Source organism: Rattus rattus, chromosome 3, assembly GCF_011064425.1.
Source record: "Rattus rattus isolate New Zealand chromosome 3, Rrattus_CSIRO_v1, whole genome shotgun sequence".
Classification (NCBI taxonomy): domain Eukaryota; kingdom Metazoa; phylum Chordata; class Mammalia; order Rodentia; family Muridae; genus Rattus; species Rattus rattus.
In genome coordinates, this window is record NC_046156.1 from 203,789,669 (window position 1) to 203,812,194 (window position 22,526).

Sequence of the window (22,526 nt, forward strand, 5' to 3'; positions counted from 1 at the left end):
TTTCCTGTACCTTACTCAGCCCTTAAGGTGTGTGCAGTAGCTGCTGGTTATAGTTTGAATCTCATGTGTCCCAAAGGCTCCTGTGTTGAAGGCTTGGTCCCCAGTACAGTGTTCACAAATGGAGCTTTAGGGAAGTGACTGGATTTCTTAGGTGTTGAGCTAATCAGTGAATTAATCTATTGTTTGCTTCATAATCCCATGACCTTTTGGGAGGGGTAAAATCTAGAAGGCGGGGTTTAGCTGGAGGAAGTAGGTCACTGGGGTGTGTCCTGGAAAGTATCTGCTTTGTCATTTTTTCTTACTGTGTCTGTCTGCTTCCTGGGCACCCTGAGATGAGCAGCTCTGCCCTGCCTCATCTTCCTCACCGTGTAACAAGCCATGGAAATGGAGCTAAGCCACCTAGGACCGAGAAACAGTCATCTCCTCGGTGGTTTGTTTTAGCGATGGAAAGCTGACTTAACACGCCACTCCATAGAGACTTCGCCTTATATCTTCCCCGCTGTCCATAAGCCCTAAGATTCCCCTTTCCTTTCAGAGCCCGAGACTCCCATGACCACAACTGCTCTGCTGCTCTCTCTTGGTGTGGATTAGACAGCCATGGACTCTTCTCAGGATACATGAATTAGAGAAGCCATTTTCCTAGGCTTCTCTGAGGATGTAGGACTTTCGGGTGAATAGCAGATGGATTCTGACAACATGAACAGGCCTATCTGGTGTTATAACACTGCCATATTGCCAAATAACCCAACTGACTTTTCCAACTCATCTTAGGACCATGTTCCCGAGAACAGAAGAGAGTATGGTTTGCAGATGGCATACTGCCGAATGGTGAAGTTGCAGATACTACGAAATTATCCTCTGGAAGTAAAAGGTGTTCTGATGACTTTAGTCCTGTCTTACCTGATGCGCCCACAGTAAGGAACCTAAAAAGCACTAGTTAAATCATAATTCCTCACGTGGTTATTAGCGTGCTTATCCTCTGGATGCCTTGAACTTGCCTAGAAAAATGTATATGCATATTTTGCTTTATTTTGCTTCCCTTATAGTACCTTGCAAACTACATTATTTCTAAGTTGAAGATTGTGGGAAGTGCTGCTTGGGCAGGCCTGTCAGCCTCATTTTTCCAATAGCTCAAAATGGCCATTAGCATTCTTTAGTAGTAAAGTGTTTGTAATAAAGGTGTGACCTTCTCTTTAGATGTATACAGTGCTGTCCACTGTATTCCCTTGTAGTAGGCTATACTACAAGGTAAACATAGCTTTTGTACACTCACACTTGCTTCACTATGGAGCCTGGGTCCCCTAGATCTGAGATATGCTTGGATTGACATTGTTAATAGTAATTTTTTTGAAAGAAAAAACTTAGTTTTAATTATGTGAATATGTGTCTGTCTCTGAAGATATATATATATATATATGCATGCAGATACCCACAGAGCCAGAGGAGGGCATTGGATTCCTTGGATGTGGAGCGTGGTGTGGGTGCTGGTAGTCAGTTCTGGTCCTCTGTAAGCGCAGTAGGCACTCATAGTTGCAAGCCATCCCTCCAGCCCTGTGTTTACCCCTTTAAACGTTAGTTCTAGGCAGTGATTCTCAGTTTTTAAACAAATAACTTCAGAACCTCTTCATAAGCTTTAAATGTTATAGAGAGCTGCAAAGTATAGTTTATATAGGTTATATGTATTTATAGTTACTGTTTTAAAACAAAGGTAGAAAAAACTTCAAAATATTTATTAATTAAAAATAATAGTGGCTGGAGAGATGGCTCAGAGGTTTAGAGCACTGGCTGCTTTTCCAGAGGTCCTGAGTTCAATTCCCAGCAACTGCTTGGTGGCTCACAACCATCTATAAGGGCATTGGATGCCCTCTTTTGGTATAAGTTTGGTTTTTTTGTTTTTTTGTTTTTTTGTTTTTTTTGGTTCTTTTTTTCGGAGCTGGGGACCGAACCCAGGGCCTTGGGCTTCCTAGGCAAGCGCTCTACCACTGAGCTAAATCCCCAACCCCTTGGTATAAGTTTTTAAAAAGTAAAACCATTTTATAAACTCTATAATATATAAGCCAATATATAATATTTTGAAAACCAGATCACTTCAGTCAGTGGAGAGTGGCATTGTTCTGCTTCGACATGAGTATGGTGTGATAGATTCTGTTGGTTTTATGAAGAGAAGCTAGGACCTCATTGTTCCTCTGAAAGGACGTTGTGGACTTCAGCATTCCCTGGACTGCAACTTGAGAATCATAATTTAATTTAGATTAATATTAGCTTAATGGTTTCTATACATTGAAGAAAGTATTTGTTGGTGCTATTTATGCTTGCATTTACACAGCTTGCAGTACCAGGTATAAGTAGAGGTCATGTGATCTATACCGCCCGCAAGTGAAAGTTGTTGAGTAGATTCTATAGGTAGGCAGAGTTAGGAAAGGTGTAGTCCTTAGCTCACACGTATCCTCAGTCACTGTCCCAACAGAACAGACCCTAAACACACTCACTGTCATGAATTCTTCCCCTTAAAATCCGTTCTGGGCAGTCTGAAAGAGAAAGAGGCTTTGATGAAGACGACTTGGTGGTTGCTTTTTCCGGGGTGCTGCTGTGGGCTCTCTACTCTGCTTCCCAGCCACTCCTTTGCCACCTTCCTTTTTCTCCTTCTCCATCTCCCCAGGCTGTTTTACGGAGAAAGTCTAGAACTGAGTGAGTCGGTCGGTCACTGTGTAACATAGTAGGTACAGTCATTAACTAAACCTCTGTGCTCCTTAATGTGGTGAAACCTGAACTCAGAGAAGCCAGAGAGCCTTCATGTTTTGGGAAATTGAACTTTAGAAGCCTACCTTGGTTTCTTTTATTTTTGTTAAAATAGTTTTGGTTATGGAGATCAACATTTCACTCTTGAACAGAGAATATAGACTGATTTAATTTTCTATTCTCTATTTTGCAGGTGATAAATAAAGTGGACCATACCCCCTCTCCTACGGTGGAGAAAGCAAACAACGGTGTAGGAGACGTTCTAAGAAGTGAGATAACTCAGAGTCCGATTTGCCGTGCTGCACCTCTGGAGATACTGCCTGGGAGCACAGGCGCTGAAGGCTTGCCCACAGCTGGCCCTTTCACACTAGAAGATGATGTTTTTGTGGACAGTGAGGAGCCATCTACTCCTACTGTTGTCCCTGCTAATACTGGTTTGCCTGTTGCTAGTGTTTCAGACTACAGGTTATTGTGTGGTGTTGCCAAATGTGTCTGCAATAACATTAGTCTTCTACCAGATGACGACGTTGGTTTGCCTCCCCTTCTGGCCACATCTGGAGAAGATGGATCAGGTAGGATAGTAGCTACTTAAATTGGAAAAGAACCCTTAGTTTGGAATTTTAAAGACAAAGTCTGTGCAGCTGTATGCTACCATGTAACATGCTGTATAGACCAGGCTGCTGAGAGGACAAGTGTGAGATACCATATCTGCTCTAAGGAAAAATAACATTTTAAAAAGGACATATGAATTTTGTCTCTAGTATATAAAATGCATTTTAAAAATTTAAACATTTTTGTTATGCTATGTATAAGGGGTGATAATTTAGCTTGTAGAAAGTACAAAACAAATCCAAAGTGATTTGAATTTTTGAGTCATTTATTACATGTGGATCTCTGATTTAGGAGGAATTAAAGTCTAACACAATGAAGAAACTCATCAGAAATATTTCTACTTTGAGTTTTAACTCTAGCTTTTTTTTTTTTTAATAGCAGTAATTCAGTGACAAAGCATGGAACTGTAGGTCGTCGTCTGCTACTTACCTCATGTATGACTTTAAGCATGTTAGTTGCTCTCACTGGGTCTCTGTTTCTTTGCGAAAAGAGAAAGCAGATGAGCTGGGTCTCCTGTGACAGACTCAGAGTGCCTCCCACTCAAAGTTGCCTGTTCCCCAAGCATAGACTACATCCTGAAACAACATGGGTTGTTGTTTGCGTGTCAGCACAGAGAGAAGAGGCTTACTATTACCCTGTTGCCTGTAGGAGACATCTTGTGAGCTTACTCCAGAGACAAACGTGCTCTTAAGCTCTGTTCCTGAGTATCATGCATTTTCTGATTGGTCGTCCGGTTTTGCATTGCTGCGGCTACATGTCACCCATATGTGTATGGCAGCAAGCAGCACAGGAAGCCTGAATGTAGATTCTCTTGAGACATTAGAGTCCACGTTAATGTGCATGTGATGTGTGGTGGTCTGAGGACAGCTTTGAGGGACTGGGCTGCTCCCTTCTACAGTAGGTTCTAGGGAAGTAAACTTGCATAACAAGTTATTTAACCCACTGAGCCATTTTGTGGCCCTAGAATCCACTTTCGATAAAAGTGTTTGTTTTAAAACTTGAGAAGTACAAAACTTTTATACATCAATGGTAATTGAATATATATATATATATATATATATATATGAGTTATATCTATTCATTAGGCGTTTAGTAGGTAGAAAGATAAAATGCATATGTAATTATTGAACAGAGTGGGAAGCAGTTTCGAGAAATGTGTTTGGTTTTGTTTTTAACTGTTTTGGTAGATTTAGACATTTTTTCACTTCAAGCATATTTGAGAGGCCGTTTGTCCTGACTAACACATTTCTGCTGTTTAGTGCCTGTAGTACAAGAACGTCCATCTCATGAGCAGATCATTTTGCTTCTTGAAAGTGAAGGATTTCCTCCTGCCACATTTGTTCTAAATGCAAACCTACTTGTGAATGTCAAGTTGGTATTTTGTAAGTAGAGATTCATTTTTTCTAATTTTCAAGTAAAGATACCTAAATTGAGTATATCTTCATGTTGCATTTTGGTTGACAAATAGTGAAAAATGAAGAGACTTGAATACTCTTCAGCCAAATGTGACTGCATGATTCTAGACGGAACAGTGATTGGCCTCTGGCTTATGTTCCCCTGCCTCCTCCTGTGGAGTGCTGGGATTGCAGCATACTCCGCTGAGCTGCGATGGTTTTGTTTTGTTCATTTTCCTTCTCCCTCTGCCTGCTTCTGCCCCCTCTCCTGACCCCTCCTTTTCCTCCCATGTCCCTTAGGGATTCAATGTAGGCGTTCATGTATGGGTGCTAAGCATCCTGCTGCTGCTAGGCTGCCTTCTCGGCCCAGCGGACGCACTTTTTGATGCTTAGTGTCTAACCGCCTGTCTTCTGTCGTACTTTTAGATAGACCGAACTTTGTAAATGAAATCATGATTAGGTAGCAGTAAAGACTTTTTCCTCTTTTCTTTGTTTTTGACACAAGGACTCAATGCATATCCTTGGCTGGCCTGAAACTCACTATGTAGATCAGGCAGTCCTCAAACCTGTGACAGCCTTCCCTACTCTGCTTCTCAAATGCTGAGTCCTAATTAAAGTAAATAAGATAAATCATTCACAATCATAAATAATCTTTACTATTCAGTAACACATTGATTTTTTTTTCCCTCTCTGAAACAAACGCCACTCAGCAGACACCGCTTCCCCCTCTGTCAGTGCACCCTTCACTTCCAGGTGATTGCTGGTACTGGTGTCTCCTGTGATAATCTCTGGTTTTATTGTACATGAATCCTAAATGCTTAATCTTTACTATTCAGTAACACATTGATTTTTTTTTCCCTCTCTGAAACAAACGCCACTCAGCAGACACCGCTTCCCCCTCTGTCAGTGCACCCTTCACTTCCAGGTGATTGCTGGTACTGGTGTCTCCTGTGATAATCTCTGGTTTTATTGTACATGAATCCTAAATGCTTGAACGTTTTTAATCAAGAGAATTTAAAAATTGGGTAAATTGTGCTTTATACAAAAGTAATGTTTAGCTTTTAAATTAATAAAAATTGACATTTATAGTTGTATGTCATTATTCCTCAAGATTCCTCAGATAAGTATTGGTACTTCTCAACCAATGGATTGCATGGTTTGGGACAGGCAGAAATTATTATCCTGTTGCTATGCTTGCCAAATGAGGATACAGTTCCTAAGGACATCTTTAGACTATTCATCACCATATATAAGGATGCTTCGAAAGGTACATTACTTTATTACCATTTTGTTTTGAACTGCCGAGACTAGGGGTGGAAAACTAGTTAAAGGCTTTTATATTTCAGCCATACGGGTTGTGCTGAAGATTTACTGTGTGAAGAAACTGATGGCTTCTACAAAGAGCTCAGTTACATTGATTTCTTTAAATCTAGACGTTTATGTGATGAGTGTCTGTATGTAGTTTTCTAATTTTATAAGTGAAAATACCTTTGCCGCCTCAGTTTTCTAGATGTATCTATGTCCTTATCTATATTCCATTGGAAGGGGAGTAACTTTTCTTTCTTTTTTTTTTTTTTTTTCGGAGCTGGGAACTGAACCCAGGGCCTTGTGCTTGCTAGGCAAACGCTCTACCACTGAGCTAAATCCCCAGCCCCTGGGAGTAACTTTTCTTATTGCCATGCACAAAGGAGAAAAATATTAAGATATTTTGTAACTGGGAGCATTTTCAAATTTTTCTTATAGTCCCCAACCCAATCTCCAGGAGTGGCTCTGCTCCCCACTTTGCCTTTTTACTGTTTTGGGTGCCATGAAGTAACCGTAGGGCCTTAGGCATTCTTGAGATATGTCACTCTACCACACCCAACAGAGGCTGCTGTAAGAGTAGAAATACAAGAACAGCAAAGATCTCTGCATTACTTTTACTTAAGAAAATGTGTATTAGGACATTCAGACTAAGAATATTTTATCGAAATAATAATACACAACTTAAAATATCTTTATTAATAATGTTATTTCCAGGAAAGTATGTAGAAAACTTGGACAATCTGACCTTTACTGAGAGTTTTCTCAGTAGCAAGGATCACGGAGGGTTCCTATTCATCACACCTACCTTTCAGAAACTTGACGATCTCCCAGTACCAAGGAGCCCTTTTCTCTGTGGCATTCTCATCCACAAGCTGGAGATTCCCTGGGCAAAGGCTTTCCCTATGCGTCTCATGTTGAGATTGGGCGCAGAATACAAAGGTAAGCTGGAAAATAGTGAGGCCGGTGTTGTATTTTCAGATATACTCAAGATAAAGCAGTAGAGAAATCAAGTAATTTTTACTAGATTAATAGAATTACTTTTGATTTGGTGTATTTTTAAATTTCCACAACAACCCTCTTGTATCAAGTTAGTGTGAAAAAGATGGTGTTTCATGAGCTATTAGTATGCTCATAAGTTATATAACTTACCTTAATATTTGATATTTTTGAGGCAAGGTCTCATAACTCTCAGCCACTCTAGCCGCTCTCAGCCCTTACACTTCCTGTGAAGCTGATGACCTCAGACTCCCGGTCCCCGCTTCACTTGCAGAGACTACGGGCTCTCAAAGCAAAACACCGTTCTTCACATTACTGACAGCGCTACTTCTGTTAAAGTGTTCATAAAATCGTGTACTGTTGATAGTTGTGTTTTAACCACACAGTAGGCAATTTAGTGTCCCCTCTGCTGGCACACAAGCAAGTGATTCTTCAGTGTAATACTGTCGTAACACTGGCGGATGGAGTCAAGGGTTGAAGACTTTTAGAAAAGTGCTTTAGAGATGGCGGTTGCCATTTCCTTAGTCTCACTTCCTCACTTTACTGTTTATATTCCTAGCCTTTACCTAACTACTCAGAAGTACTATAAAATACATCGCCTACATACAAGTTTGTGTGTGTGTTTACATGCCTACTTTAGACACAGATTAAGGTTTGAGCACTATTATAATTGTTAGACTTTTATATATGGTTATTTTTGTCATTTCAAAATTGTTTCTAATGCTACACTTTAAAAATACCTCTGTACCTTTATTCCTGGCTTTTTTTTTAAAAGTATTTTTTTTTTGTTTTACCTGTAGCAAATTATATTTAACTATGAGGAACTTGACTTAAATAATTTAGTATGTATTATCTTAGAGACAATTTAGTTACTTCTATTTCAGAATGCGTACTTGTGAAAGATGTCTAGACTGATAGAAATACAATTAGTGTTAAAAGTCAAGAAAACTGTAAAGGTATGTTAATGTAAACACTGAATTTCTAACCTCATTTTCTTATGAGTGATATGAGCATCCCTCGGAAATGGTTAGAATGACATGCTGTCCATATACAGTCTCATGACTAATGACTGACGATGTGAAAACAGGTGGTCGCTGATCTGAGAAAGCTGTTTTTTTTTTAATCATAATCTTGGTACTTTAACTTTTGTTATTAAATGTCCCATAAATTCCATTAAAAAATCCAAGTATATCTCTAAACAGCAGGAGCTCTGCTAACTTCAGTGTCAAGCCTATCTAAGGTCCAGCCGACGGTAACAAATACAGGCGTTGAGGCTAGTTAATCTCTACCCATGACTCCTCTCCTCACTAGTGCTCAGCTCTGCAGTTTCTGAGAAGATCCTCATTACTCCATGATCTTCTAGGCTTCACTGTGAGAGAACTAGGCTTACTACTTTTAGGTGCTTCTGTTGAAGCTACTGGCCATGCCTATGGCCTCATAGTGATTGATGGCTAACTAGTATATTGTCCCAATCTTCAATAAAAACAGCATCCAAATTTTATTATCAGCAATAAAACACTGGTCCAGATAGAGAAAACACTGGCTCAGAGTAAAATGCTGCAAATTCTCAGGATTACACACAAAATATGAGATTAAAGTTAATTTTTTATATAGAATCAAATATTTGTTTTACATAGTAAGGAACCCCTATCATCAAAGTCAAAATTTAATTTTTAATTACTACTTTTAGTTACCACAACTTAATATATTAAGTGTAGATCTTTAAAGTCTTGAGCTTGGGGCCTAGGGTTATATTATATATTAGAGTTCCCTTGTATATTGCTCACCTCTCCTGTACAAGGCCCCAGGTTCAATCCCCAGCATTACAAAAGAAAAGACCAAAAAGTACTAAGTTTTAATTTTTTTAATTTCTTTTTAAATTAGAAAAACTTTATAGGAATTGAATCAATTATTATAATTTTTCTTTCCCATTGGGAATTTTATGGAGTAAAATAAAAAATTAAATGCTTTGGCGTCAGAAAAGCCCAATTTCAAATCTTTTTAACAGTTAAGTGAGCAAGTTTGTTTATCTTTGTTTCGACCTTTTTATCTGTTAAGTAGGTATAGACTACCTTGCTTGCTATAGATTTAAATAAGACAGTCTGTGCCAGCTTTCCAGCTGCAGTGTCTAGCAGCTGCATGGACAGCTTTTGCTTTTCTCTGGTAACTGACTGGTATCTATATGTACTTTCTGTTTGAAAGAAGACAATAACAATGATAAACACTGGACTTGGTGCTATCGTTGACAGTAACAGTCATTCTTTTCATGTGCAGCATATCCTGCTCCTCTAACAAGTGTCAGAGGCAGGAGACCGCTTTTCGGAGAAATAGGACATACTATTATGAACTTACTTGTTGTAAGTAACTGGACTATTGTGTTGTTTTAAATATAGTTTCTTTAAACGTTTATTTATTATATTTCACCTACTTTATTTGTCCATTTTAATTTGGAGTATTTGGTATATAAGTTCTAAACCACTTAATATAAATGAGCTCTGCTTCACTTTAGAATACGGTGTGTCCTAATTTATGTGTCCCTAATTCAGATTGTCTTTTGGTTCCTTGTACTGTTTTGTTCTTGCGTATTGACGTAGGTAGTGGAGGCTTCCTCACAAACCTCTAAAACTGATGAAGCTGAGTGAGAGTGTTAGTGAAGTAAATCAGCGTTGTGATTTTGGACAAATTCTGATCTTGGTGTCCTCATCTGTAGTAGGAAGGCATGGATAAGGTGACCTCTGAGTTCCCTTCCTCCCACACTGTTATCTTATGTTTGCTTGTTACTATATGAAAGTTTTAGCAGACCTACTTCCAGGTTCCCATTGACAGCTAGCTTAAAGCCTCTCAGTTTTCCGTTACTTTTTCAAACCATGGGAGATAATCTTGTAAGAGAATAGTTTTCTTTTTCTTTTTTTTTTTTTTTTGAAGATTTATTTATTATATATAAGTACACTGTAGCTGTCTTCAGACACACCAGAAGAGGGCATCACATCCTATTACAGATGGTCGTGAGCCACCATGTGGTTCCTGGGATTTGAACTCGGGACCTCTGGAAGAGCAGTCAGTGCTCCTAACCACTGAGCCATCTCTCCAGCCCGAGAATAGTTTTCTATTGCTGTGACTTCAGAAGATTCAGGTCAAGGTCTTGTGGCTCTGTTGTTTTAGGCCTGTGGTAGCATTTGGAGGGAGTGCTTGGTGGGGGAAGCCACTCATCTCATAGTGCTTGGAAGAAAAAGAAAACTGAAAGGGTCTGGATCCTAATAGTCCCTACGAGGGCAGGCCTCAGCTACTGACATTCCACCTCAGCCCAGCCCGAGGAGCACTGGAAGTGAATGCGCCTTTAAAGGAGCTTTGGGGCAACTGATACAGAAAGGACTTCTGTTTTGGGAGAGCTGTAGCAGGAAAGGAGAGCAGTCTCCAGGCACTGCAAACTTCTTCCTGAGAATAGTCTGCATTACTTTGAGAAGGAGTTGGAAGGATTAGTTTGTGGGGTTTCCTGGTGGGGAGGTGTTTTGTTTTTCAAGTTAGGACTGTCTTTCTGTGTAGCATTTTGATAGGACTGCGTCAGAAGACTTAAACTGTAGGTGCTGATGGAGGTGTTTAGTGGATGGCTAAATGTTAATGGGACTTTGATCATTTATGTAGGATCTTCGAAATTACCAGTATACATTGCATAACATCGATCAGCTGTTGATCCATATGGAAATGGGGAAAAGCTGTATAAAGATACCTCGGAAAAAGTACAGTGATGTAAGTATACTTGCCTATCCAGATCTAAAGACACTTGAACAGCAATTCCAGAGACTGGACATTTTTGTTTGTTTCTTTATTTTGAATCAGGTTATCTAATTCATAACAACATGTTTTATATTTTTAAAGTTTGTTAATAGACAATTTGTTTGACCCAGTTTTTTATATCCTTTTTAAAATTACTTTATTTATTAATTGAGGAGATTTTTACCTTCTGCCTGCCATACGTATCTGTCCATCCATCCCTTGGTCAGTCAGCTGGTCAATCGGTCGGTTGGTCGGTCTGTATGTCTGTCTATCCCTCTATCTATCTTTGTTAAATTCCCAAGGAGTTGTTCAGACTAAAGCTTGGTAATTAGGAAGGTAATCAGTAATACTACTTCTAGTCTAGACATAAATGTTTTCTTAACAAATGTGGTATTTTTCCCCCTCAGGTATTGAAGGTAATAAATTCTTCTAACGAGCACGTCATCAGTATTGGGGCTAGTTTTAGTACAGAAGCAGATTCTCATCTGGTCTGTGTACAGAGTGATGGAGTTTATCAGACTCAGGCCAACAGTGCCACTGGTCAGCCAAGGAAAGGTAAGTTATGATGCCCTCCAAGAGGCCCTCCAAAGAGAAACAGACGCCCATTGCCTATTTGTGAATTAGCGATGGACGGTGTGCTTAACATTTCAGCTTGCATGCATGGTAGATGGGAACTGCTCCTACTCTGTGTTTTATTTCTGACTACAGTAGATGTACAGATTTGGAAGTCTGTTCCTTTTGGCACCTTTAGCATACCCCGTTGTGTGAGAATCCTCTTTTCAGTTGTTGCTCTCTGGAGTGAGATGTTTTCACATCTGTTCAGTCTCTGCTCAGCTCCTTTTGCTTGGGAGGGCACAGGGTGGACCAGGGTGAAGAATTATAATGCCAAGAGACTGGGGATGGAGAAAGGATGAAGATGGTGGAGTGAGCAGCCTCTTGGACAGTAGGACAACAGCTGCTGCCATTCCCTGACTTGTGGTGAACAGCCTAACATATTGAAAGTTGAGTGGAAGCTAAGCAGTTCATAATATTAACAGGATAACATTCAGTAGCCTGATATTCTCACTGACTTTTTTCCAGTTATAAAGGTCATGTTGTATACTCATCTGTAATACATTTTGAAAAGCAGTGAAAAGAAGTAGACGCTGGAGAGACGGCTCAGTACTTACGAGTGTGTTCTGCTCTTACAGAGGCCTCAGTTTGGTTCCCAGTACCTGCCTGCTCACAGCTACCTATAACTACAACTCCAGGGGATCTAATGCCCTCTTCTGGACTCTGAGGGTACCTGCAAAGCACACACACACACACACACACACACACACACACACACACACACACACAGACACACACACACACCTACCTTTACAAAATAAGGCCACTGTTGATATGTTAATGTATTTTCTTGTTTATTAATATGTAGGTTGAATAGATACGTTTAGATTTGATTTTATACTTTGCCATTAACTGACACACTTTTGTCAGTATAAATTTAAGAGCTCTGTGTTTGTTTGTGCATGTTCGCACATGTACACGTGGAGATCAGAGTTACGTAAATAGGATGTTTTCAACTCTCTTGCCACCTTGGTCTTTTTAGCTAGGGTGTTGCTAAACCTGAGCCTACCAGTTCACCTGGACTTGTTAACTAGTAAGCCCCCAGGGTCCTCCTGCTTCTACCTCTGCTGGGATTACAATTGTGACTGCACATGTAGTCTTGTACATGAAGGCTGGGGATCTGAACTCATATTTTCATCCCTGTACAGCAAGCACTTTACTGACTAAACCATCTTCACAGCCTGTAAATTTATGGAGTTTTAAGTATTTATTGTTAATAAGACATATTTACATTGTGGTAAGATTAAGACTATTTGTATCTATGCTGTGGTGAAAAAAGTCTCCCCTTAACCACTTAGGCATCCTGTTAAAGATCACCAAGCCACCTTACTGTTTCATGTGTCTCTCCAGAGACCTTGTGTAACACACACTCAGGCAAGGGTGTCCATGTACATCCTCAAGAGCATCCTCCAGGGAGTTTGTGATGCCTGTTCCACTGTGCACCTTATGCTGTTGTTTTTAACCTCTCAGGTTATTCTGTGCTAGTGAAGAACTGCACTGTCTAGCTTTCCATTTGGCAGTTATCTGTCAGAGAGCTGTCTCACTGTCATAGTGGGTTCCCATTGCTCAGCTACTTACAAAACTGCTGTTATGAGTAACCTTGTATGCGTGCGTGTAATGTTTCTAGGGGTGAGATTACTGACAAAAGCTATGTTTGATTTTTCCTTCTTCTGCTTTTCATTTGTGTGGTTTTTATTTGTGTATGCAAGCATGTTTTGCATATCTGTAGGTACACATGTGTGTAGGTGTGTATAGAAATTAGTGCTGATTCTTCCTCCCAGCCCCAAGCTCCCAGAAGTAAGACTCAGACTCAAATGCCTTGGCCATGTAGCTAGAGTCTTTTCTGAGTAGATATAACTTAAAATACTACATTCTGCCATGTGGTCGGTTACCTGTGCTCAGGTTCCATGCAGAATTCTTTCTGCCTCCCAGATGTCCCACCTCCTATTACCTGTCTAAGCCATGGCTTTTTAATTGACAGGTGATGGATCCATACAACGCCCAAGATATTCTTTCTACAGGTGTGCATGTGGAGACCTCTTGGGAGGCAGGATGCCTTAGTCTACTGCTGTGAAGAGACACCATAACCCCTACAACTCTTACAAAGGAAAATATCTGATTGGAGCTGGCTTAGTTTCCGAGGTTTAGTCCATTACCATCGTGACAGGAAGCATGGTGCCGTGCAGGCAGACATGGTGTTAGAGAAGGAGCTGAGAGTTCTACATGATCTGTAGGCAGCAGCAGGAGACTGCTGCACTAGGCCTAGCTTGAACATATAAGACCTCGAAGCCCAACCCCCTAGTGATGCATTTCTTTCAGCAAAGCCATATTCACTCCAGTAACACCACACCTCTTAATAGTACCACTCCTATGGACCAAGCATTCAAACCACACAGATCATTGACATGTTAGTCTTGCTAGCTGTCTTGGTCTGAGGAGTCTATCTCTGCCTTCAAAGGCTAGATTCAAGTGACCATCACACCCATCCATGGACTCTAGGGATCTTAACTAGAAGAAAGTACTTTAACCATTCTCCTCACAGGGACTTACAAATATTATGTTCACCTGCAGTGAATTTAACTCATGACACCCTCATTAACAAAAGCACAAACATTTTAAATAATACAGTAGTCCTTCATTTGAAACACTATTTTATCTAATATTGTAATTTTTAAAATTTTGTTATATTTTAATGTGTTATAAAAATAACATTTATCAAATATTTGAAATGCAGAAATTCTACATTTTGGGTAATAAATACAGCAGAGAATGGACAGATTAAAATATAACTTATTTGTTATCAGTGACAGGTGCAAGTTTTGTGGTGTTCAATGGTGCTCTGAAAACATCTTCAGGATTTCTTGCCAAATCCAGCATAGTCGAAGGTAATACACTTCATATGTTTTAATATAAAGTTGTTATTTCTTTACCTTTAATAAATGTATTTGTGGGGCTGGAGAGATGGCCCAGTGGTTAAGAGCATTGGCTGCTCTTCCCGAGGTCCTGAGTTCAGTTCCCAGCAGTCACATGGTGACTCACAACCATCTGTAATGAGATCTGATGCCCTCTTCTGGTGTGTGGATGTACCTGCAGATAGAGTACTTAATATTAATTTTTTTTTTTAACAAACAAATATCTGTCAAGTATGGTAGCACCTGGAAAGCAGAGGTGGGTGGATTTCTATGAGTTTGAGGCTAGCCTGATCTACATAGTAAGATCTTATCTCAAAACAAAACCAAGAATATATTTGATGCTTACATAAAAACTATGTAAGTTGTTAAAAACAGTCAGTACCACACACCTATGTGAAATAATCTCTAAGTCTAGAGCAGGACAGTACTGGGTCTGCTTGAGCCTTCTTTCCCCTTGCTCAAGAGTTAGCTACTAGACTAACTGCCGTGTGTACTATTCTCTTATATTATAGTATATTTATAGAATATGCTACTTCATTATGCTTATTAAGAATGAGAATTATTGGGGTTGGGGATTTAGTTCAGTGGTAGAGCGCTTGCCTAGCAAGCGCAAGGCCCTGGGTTCAGTCCCCAGGTCCAAAAAAAAAGAAAAAGAAAAAAAAATGAGAATTATTCCCTTTCTTTATCTTCCTAGTTCCTTCCTATTCTGTATTCTTAGTTTGTTCAGTTTCAGTGTCTTTAAACATTTTGTGAATAAGTGATGATTTGTTCACCTGACCATGAACTTCTAGATTGTTTGTTGCTTATGGCAAACAGTAGGGTTCATATGTATCGAGGATTGGAATTCCTCAGCCAGTTAGCTTGGTAAATGTTCAGTTTCATAGACTATTTCTGAGTGATTTTGCAAAGTGATTGTCCAGTTTCATTACCCTTAGGCTGTTAAGTTCCTCACTCACCTACACAGTCAGCAGACACGGTATTATTGGTCTTTCTGAGTGTGGTCATCATTGTACATTGCCTGTTCATTAGCAAGTAGAGCGCCTTCCCCATACTGATGGACTGTTAGCTTGTTTGTGAGACTCTCGTTCACAGCTTTCGCCTATTTTCTGTCGACTGTCTTCTTCTAACTGCTGATATTCATACAGAGGTATTGTGATCATTTGGAACATATATAGAATGTATAGTGGTCAAGTCAGGGTAACCACCATTTCTGTCTATTTAAACCCTTGTTACTTCTTTGTGTTAACTAACAAACTTGAGATTCTTGTCAAGCCCTTTATAAAGTAATAGATTGTGAATTTTAGTTGCCTTTCTGTATGTGCAGCATTCTAGGTATGTACTTGTATTATGGTAACCATCATATACTCTTTTTTCTGTCCTTTCTAACCTCCGTAACTTGTAGGAGCCACTATTTTTTCTTGTGTTAAAGTAACTCTTTTGTTACAGTATCCACATGTGACTGGAACCAAGAGATTGTTTTTCCTTCTGTGATTGTACACTCAATCTAATGTCTCACCTCTCGTTCTGACCACGTTGCTGTAAATGACAGGATTTCAGGGATTTTTTTCTGGGTGAATAATATCCCATTATGTCTCTATACCATGTTTTTATTCATCTGTTTAAACACCTCAGTTGATTTCACATCATGGCTATTTAGATTAGCACTAAATAAGAGGATGTGGACGTATCTCTCACTCTCTTTTTCCTCTACTTTTGTTGTTTCTTTTGGAGGAGAACATCAGAGGTCATTCCGACAGGATCTTGCTCTCTTAGGCTAGCATGGGCTCACCACGTAGCTCTGGCTAAGCTCAGATTCTCAGCCCTCCTCCTGTGCCTCCTGAGTGTTGGGGTCACAGACCTCTGCCACCACGCCCAGGCTAACTCTGATTAGTCATTTAATTTCATCTGAGGTTCACCCAGTGGGTGAACAGTTGGATTATAAGGTAGTTCTAATTCTGGCTTACTGAGCAACTCATGTGCTATTCTCCATAGGGGCATTACTGTCAACAGTGCATAGTAGTCTCCTTCTCTGGTTGGAAATGTTGCTCAGGCTAGAGCACTGGCTTGGCATATGCTGAAGCCCTGGCCAGTTCCCAGCATTTGGCTTATTTTTTGTGGGATCATCATCATCATCATCATCATCATCATCATCATCATTCTGACTCAGATGGAGAAATATGATGGTTTTATCTGCATTTCATTGTAGTGATGCTAAGTATTTCTTAGACATTTCTAGAACCTGTTTTAAAAAGTGTTATCAGATCATTTGTGAACTTTTTAAACCAGCTTTTGATTTTATGCAACAAAATTTCAGTTTGTAAGGGGTTGGGGATTTAGCTCAGTGGTAGAGCGCTTGCCTAGCAAGCGCAAGGCCCTGGGTTCGGTCCCCAGCTCCTAAAAAAAAGAAAAGAAAAAAAAAATTTCAGTTTGTAGCCCAGGCTAGACTCAAACTTGTTATCTGCACATCTGCTTCCAGAATGCTGGGGGCAGTGCCCCCCCCCCCGCCGCTAGAAATGGTCTTTGTTGACATGCACGTTTTAGAGTGCACTCTCTTTCCCCTGTTCTCCCGGAGAGGCTAATGTGATGCATTTGTTACTGGGGCTTTGTGTCGTTACATGTATGCTCTTTCCAGCCCCTTGGGTACTAGGGGGGGTCTAGGCAGGAGCCACGCCCAGCATGCTTCAGTCTTACAAGGCTCACGCATAGAAAGTCTTATTCATGCATAACTTTAAATAATTTCTCTGTGTTTTCTTCTAGTAAGTTCATATTTTCAGGTCTTACCTTTGACCTTTGGTTTATTTTGAGGAGAATTTGTACATAGTGAGAGAGGGTGACATAGTGTGAGTGGGTAATCATTTTATAGCACCATTTATTGGAACTTTGTTCATTTATTTTTCCACAGTGAAAGTTTTGGCTCCTCTGTTAATAATCAGGGGGCTTAAGTGGGTGATTTATCCTGGGGTTCTCTATCCTGCTCTGGTGTGTGTGTGTGTGTGTGTGTGTGTGTGTGTGTGTGTGTGTGTGTGTTTAATCTTAAGATTTTATAGCTTTATAGTGTATGTGTGGGGTGATGCGGTATTAAGACACCTCAGTCTCTGTCCTCCTCTTAAGATAGATCATTTTAGCTATTCTGGGCCTTTTGTGCTCTCCTGAGAGTTTTAGGGGTGAGAATTTGTTTGTTTCCCTTGTCCTTGTGAAGTTCCATTGGTATTTAGATGGAGATTGTTTTGAATCTGTAGCTGTTCTGGATAATATCAATGTTTTGACCATTTCAATCCTTTTAGTTCATGAACAAGGCCATGTCTATACTTTCTTGTGTCCTCGAGTCTTTCATTGGTATTTTGCCATTTTTACTGTAGAAATCATCTGATTTCTTCATTAATTTTCTTCCTTTTTGTTACTGTTATAAGAAGGATTGCTGCCTTAATTTCCTTGTCAGCAGGCTTGTTGTATATATAAACATGCTCCTTATCTTGTATCGTGCTTTTGTGTTCAACTTTAACTGATTTTTGCCTGATTCGACAATCTGTAAACAGGAACAATTTGACTTCCATTTTCCATATTTGGATACCCTTTCTTGTCTCCTCCTGACCTAGTGTCTGGGTAACTACACTAGTGTGCCAAGAGAAGTGTAAAGGAGTGGTCTCAGCTTTTCCCCTTTCACTATGGGGTTTGCTGTGAGCTTGCCCCACGTTGCCTTTTTTGTTTCAAGATATGTTCCTTCTAAACCTTCCAAACCTAATTTATTGAGATTTTTTTTCATAAATGGATGTTGAATTTTATTCAGTGTTTTCTTCTGGAAGATGATTCATGCATGGTTTTGTCCGTCAATTGGTGTGGTGTTTACTGATTTGCATATGTCTAGCTGTCTTTGCATCCCTAGGTAATCCTGCTTCATCATGGGGATGATATTTTTTGTTGTACTTTGATTCAAAAGCTTAACCTACTGTCTTTATTTGTGTAGCCTTAAAATAATTCTTAACTTTATGAAATAGTTTTATTTTCCTAATTAAAAAATGAGTCATTTAAATGATAAGCAAAGGATATTTAAAACTTGTATCTTGAACCAAAAATATTTTAATAGTAAATTCTGTTACTTGGCACACATACTGAAGTTTTGGCAAACTCAATATGAAGCATAACTCTCATTTCTAGATGGCTTAATGGTTCAAATAACCCCAGAGACCATGGATGGCTTACGGCTGGCTCTACGAGAGCAAAAGGACTTTAAAATTCAGTGTGGAAAAGTTGATGCAGTAGACCTGAGAGAATATGTGGACATCTGTTGGGTGGATTCGGAAGAAAGGAAAAACAAAGGGTAAGAATTTTTATTTGATGGAGGGGGGTGATTAAAACATCCCTTTACTACAATGATATGTTTTATAAATGAGTATAGAATTAGGACATTGACTTTAATGTTTCTATTCCAATTAATACAATATGTTTTTTCAAGCATGTAACTAATCAGACTCGTAAGTTTCCTTGGGCAGGATGCTATAATGAACCATCAATTTGGGGGGAGGGTCTGATTTTAAAACATTAATTAGGTATCTTTGTCCAGGGCTAAGGAAAGGCAAAACTTTTCTGATATATGGTATACAGGTATACATTTTTTGTCAAATAAGGGTTTCCTTTTGATGATTGAATTCTGTTAATTTCCTGAATGTAAGTGAGACTTAGTGATGTAGTCAGTAGAGGCCTTACCAATTACTGCTGTCACTACTGTGTTCAGTTGCCCTTAGACTCATAGTTTTGGAGATGGATTAAGGGCCTAGAAGGAAGAACAAGGAAACAGTTCCAAAATAGATTTTTGAAATAAGGTCTTGCCATGTAGCTTAGGCTGACCATGAACTCAGAATGTGACCCAGGATGGCCTTAAACTTAAAATCCTCCTGCTTCAGCCTCCTGAGTGCTAGTGTTAAAGGCCTGTACCAACCATGCCCAGTCTATATGGTGCTAGGGATGAAACTCAGAGCTGTCTGCAGAATAGGCTGCACCTGTCGAATTAGTGACACAGGTAACCCAGAAAATAGCCTTTTAGTCTGTGAGATACTTTTCTATTAAGAAACTAAAGTATATTAAAGCTAGGACCGAATTGGACATATAAAAAAGGAGATATAATTTACTGGATAAAAAGATTATAACACAAGGAATTGTGATAAGTGTTTATATACAATTGAGATATTTGTTGTTACTTTAAATATAAAACTTTGACTTTATTATCTTACTTTCCAAATTCAGTAATGAATTTCATAGAAAACACCATAATACTAATTATACTGTGTTCTGCTTTATTACATAGTGTTATCAGTTCAGTGGATGGAATGTCATTAGAAGGATTTCCAAGTGAAAAAATAAAACTGGAAACAGATTTTGAAACTGAAGAAAAGACTGTGAAATGCACTGAGGTATAGAAGAAGATCTCTGCTTCGTGTGCTGTGTGAGGATAGTGTGTGTGTCGCGTATTACTGAATTCTCAGCCTATGATTATTTAGGTATAGCTTATTATATCTTCCACTTTCCACATGGAAACGGATCCTCACCCAGACTCTCTCACATCCCTGATTGATTGATTGATTGATAGTTTGTTGAGTCAAGGTTTCTCTTCGTAGTCCTGAAACTCTCTTTGTAGATCAGGCTGGCCTCAAACTCACAGAGATCCTCCTGCTTCTGCCTTCCAAGTGTGGGGATCAAAGATGTACACCACCACAACTGGCTAAATTAGCCTTTTATATTGTTATTTTACTAAAAGATTTTATTGACACCAACTTATAATCAGCACTCATGGGAAAACCATTTTGACACATTCTCTGACTTGAAATAGACACTATGAAGGTACTGACCATAGCTTCCCAGTCTGCAGTCCCATGTCCTCTCTGCCATCAGAGGGCCAGTTCTTCCGTCATCTTGTGTACAGAATGACATAGCAGCTACAGAGCATGTTTGTCTGATTGGATTCCATACACACATTCTTACAGTGTCAGCTCTGAACTGAATTAACAAGGGTTCCATTGACACAAGTCAACTTTGGGCAAAAATAGTTGGACCTCTCCTATAATCTGCAATCTCCGATTTTTTTTTTTTATCATACATAGTCAGGCTATAGATACAGAATGCTCTCAACTGATGATTTCAAAGATCTAATGTTGGAATTTTATTAAAGTTGAACTAAAAGCAGTAGTTGCCTTTTTTATTTGTTTTAATTGAACTTATTCATTGCTTCTAATTACAACCATGCTTTCTTTCCCAATTGGACTGATTTTCAGGTGTTCTGCTTCCTAAAGGACCAGGATATCTCTCTCTCCTCGAGTAGTTACCAGTTTGCAAAAGAGATCGCCACGGCTTGCAGTGCGGCCCTGTGCCCTCACCTGAGGACTCTAAAGAGTAACAGAATGAACAGAATTGGACTCAGAGTTTCTGTTGACACTGATATGGTAAGACCTACTTTTGTGATGTACTTTTGAGATTTATACTGATATAAATTGATTTGTATGTGGGGCATATGGACCATGGTGTAGAAGTCAAAAATAACTCACAGGAATTGGTTTTCTCCTCCTGTCATTGAGTTCTAGGAACTCAGCTCAGATGGTCAAGCTTGTCCACTGAGCCATCTTGCTGCTCCTGAAATCAAGATTTTTACCTAACCCTTTGAGAAAAGGAAGCCTCCTTTTTTTTTCCTTTTGTTTTCGTGGTGCTGGTGATGGAACCCAAGGCCTTATCTTACTGCTATACAAGTACTCAACCACTGAGCTACACTCCCATCACTGAGCCAGAATTCGTTGCACCCATGTTCCCTCTGTTAATCTCTAACTGAAGTCAGACTTTTACTGCCCTGTGTGGTAGATAGGCTTTGAAATGTATTCTAGTTAGATTTATATGACTCAAACATGTAAAAGTAAACACATGTACACACACCATTTCATTAAATGTTTCCAGAAACTGCAGTCATGCTGTACAGTATGGAGTTGTTGGGCCACGGAGATGTGGACTTTAGAACACAGTGTAAATGCTTCCCAAACAGAACTGTATCTCCAGACTCTCCTTAAACATTGCCCCTTGATTAGTTATTTAACTGATACTGTATTTTTCTTGTGATTTTATGCATGTACAAGCAAGTGTATATATGTAGTGAAACTTTTTATCACTTCTTCAAAATGTCTTATTTACCATACATTTTTAATATATCAGAGATTGTATATTAGTACATATTCTTTAATGGTTGTATAGTAGTCAGAGTTGATTAAATAAATGGATAACAACTAATGAATATTTGATATATTTTGACTGAAATTTAGTTTGTTGACGTATTTTACTTTTGCATAAACTTGAGTATAACCATAAAACAAGTTCCCAAATATGCATTGAGAGCTTGAACCCAAGTCTCCTACATGCTGGGCAGATGTTTCATCTCAGGACATTTTTTTCTCTAGCCCTTCATTTTTTATTTCAAGGCAGGCTCTGAACTTGAACCTATCCTATAGCCTAGGTAAACCTTGTATTTGTGATCCTCTTGACTTGGCCTGCAGTGTAGGATTATAATAGGCCTGCTGCCATTAAGCCTGCCTTCTGTCAGCAATTTCTAAGACAGGTCTTATTCACACCATTATATTTTAGCAACTTTAATCAAACCCAGGGCCTCGTGCATGCTAGGCCAGTGTTCTACTACTGTGCTGCATCTCCAGCCAAATTGAGCTTTTCAACTTTGACCGTTTGATAGGTGCAATAATGCCAAGGCCCAGCCTTGACTTGGAGAGGGTTCCTGAGAGAAGGGCTTCTGAGGAACAGAGAATCAAATGACTCAAAGACAATTTGTGGGTTACAAGCTGATGCCCTGTGTGTTCTGCTTGAGATAGCTTTCCAGATTGTTCTCTTTCTTTCTCTCTCCCTCCCCCCTCCCCCCCCGTGTGTGTGTGTGTGTGTGTGTGTGTGTGTGTGTGTAAAAGCCCAGTCTTTTTACATACCAATTCTTTACCTCAGGTTCCATTTTGATTATCCCATGCATCAGCATCCCAAGACCCCAAGCATAGACAATAAGGTAGCTGGATGGGATCCCACCCTGAAATTACCATTCCTACCATGCCTGGGCCTAGACCTGGACCTAAACTCCTTCAGTTCCAGGCTGACCTTGAGTTTAGGAATCTGCCTGCCTTTGTAAGCATAAACAAAAAACTTACCTGGGTGG

General features: G+C 39.5%; 1 protein-coding gene across 2 annotated transcripts in view; it reads left to right on the top strand.

Moving 5' to 3' along the window:
* Zfyve16 (zinc finger FYVE-type containing 16) overlaps positions 1-22,526 on the top strand; it is a 44,551-nt gene that overhangs the window by 17,792 nt on the left and 4,233 nt on the right. For both annotated transcript variants that reach the window (XM_032899035.1, XM_032899034.1), the window contains exons 6-17: positions 772-914; positions 2,933-3,311; positions 4,611-4,733; positions 5,857-6,012; positions 6,765-6,989; positions 9,321-9,403; positions 10,689-10,793; positions 11,228-11,375; positions 14,237-14,317; positions 18,500-18,662; positions 19,647-19,752; positions 20,611-20,778. In XM_032899035.1, the coding sequence (XP_032754926.1) occupies positions 772-914; positions 2,933-3,311; positions 4,611-4,733; positions 5,857-6,012; positions 6,765-6,989; positions 9,321-9,403; positions 10,689-10,793; positions 11,228-11,375; positions 14,237-14,317; positions 18,500-18,662; positions 19,647-19,752; positions 20,611-20,778 (1,880 nt within the window). The remainder of the gene's footprint in view (positions 1-771; positions 915-2,932; positions 3,312-4,610; positions 4,734-5,856; positions 6,013-6,764; positions 6,990-9,320; positions 9,404-10,688; positions 10,794-11,227; positions 11,376-14,236; positions 14,318-18,499; positions 18,663-19,646; positions 19,753-20,610; positions 20,779-22,526) is intronic.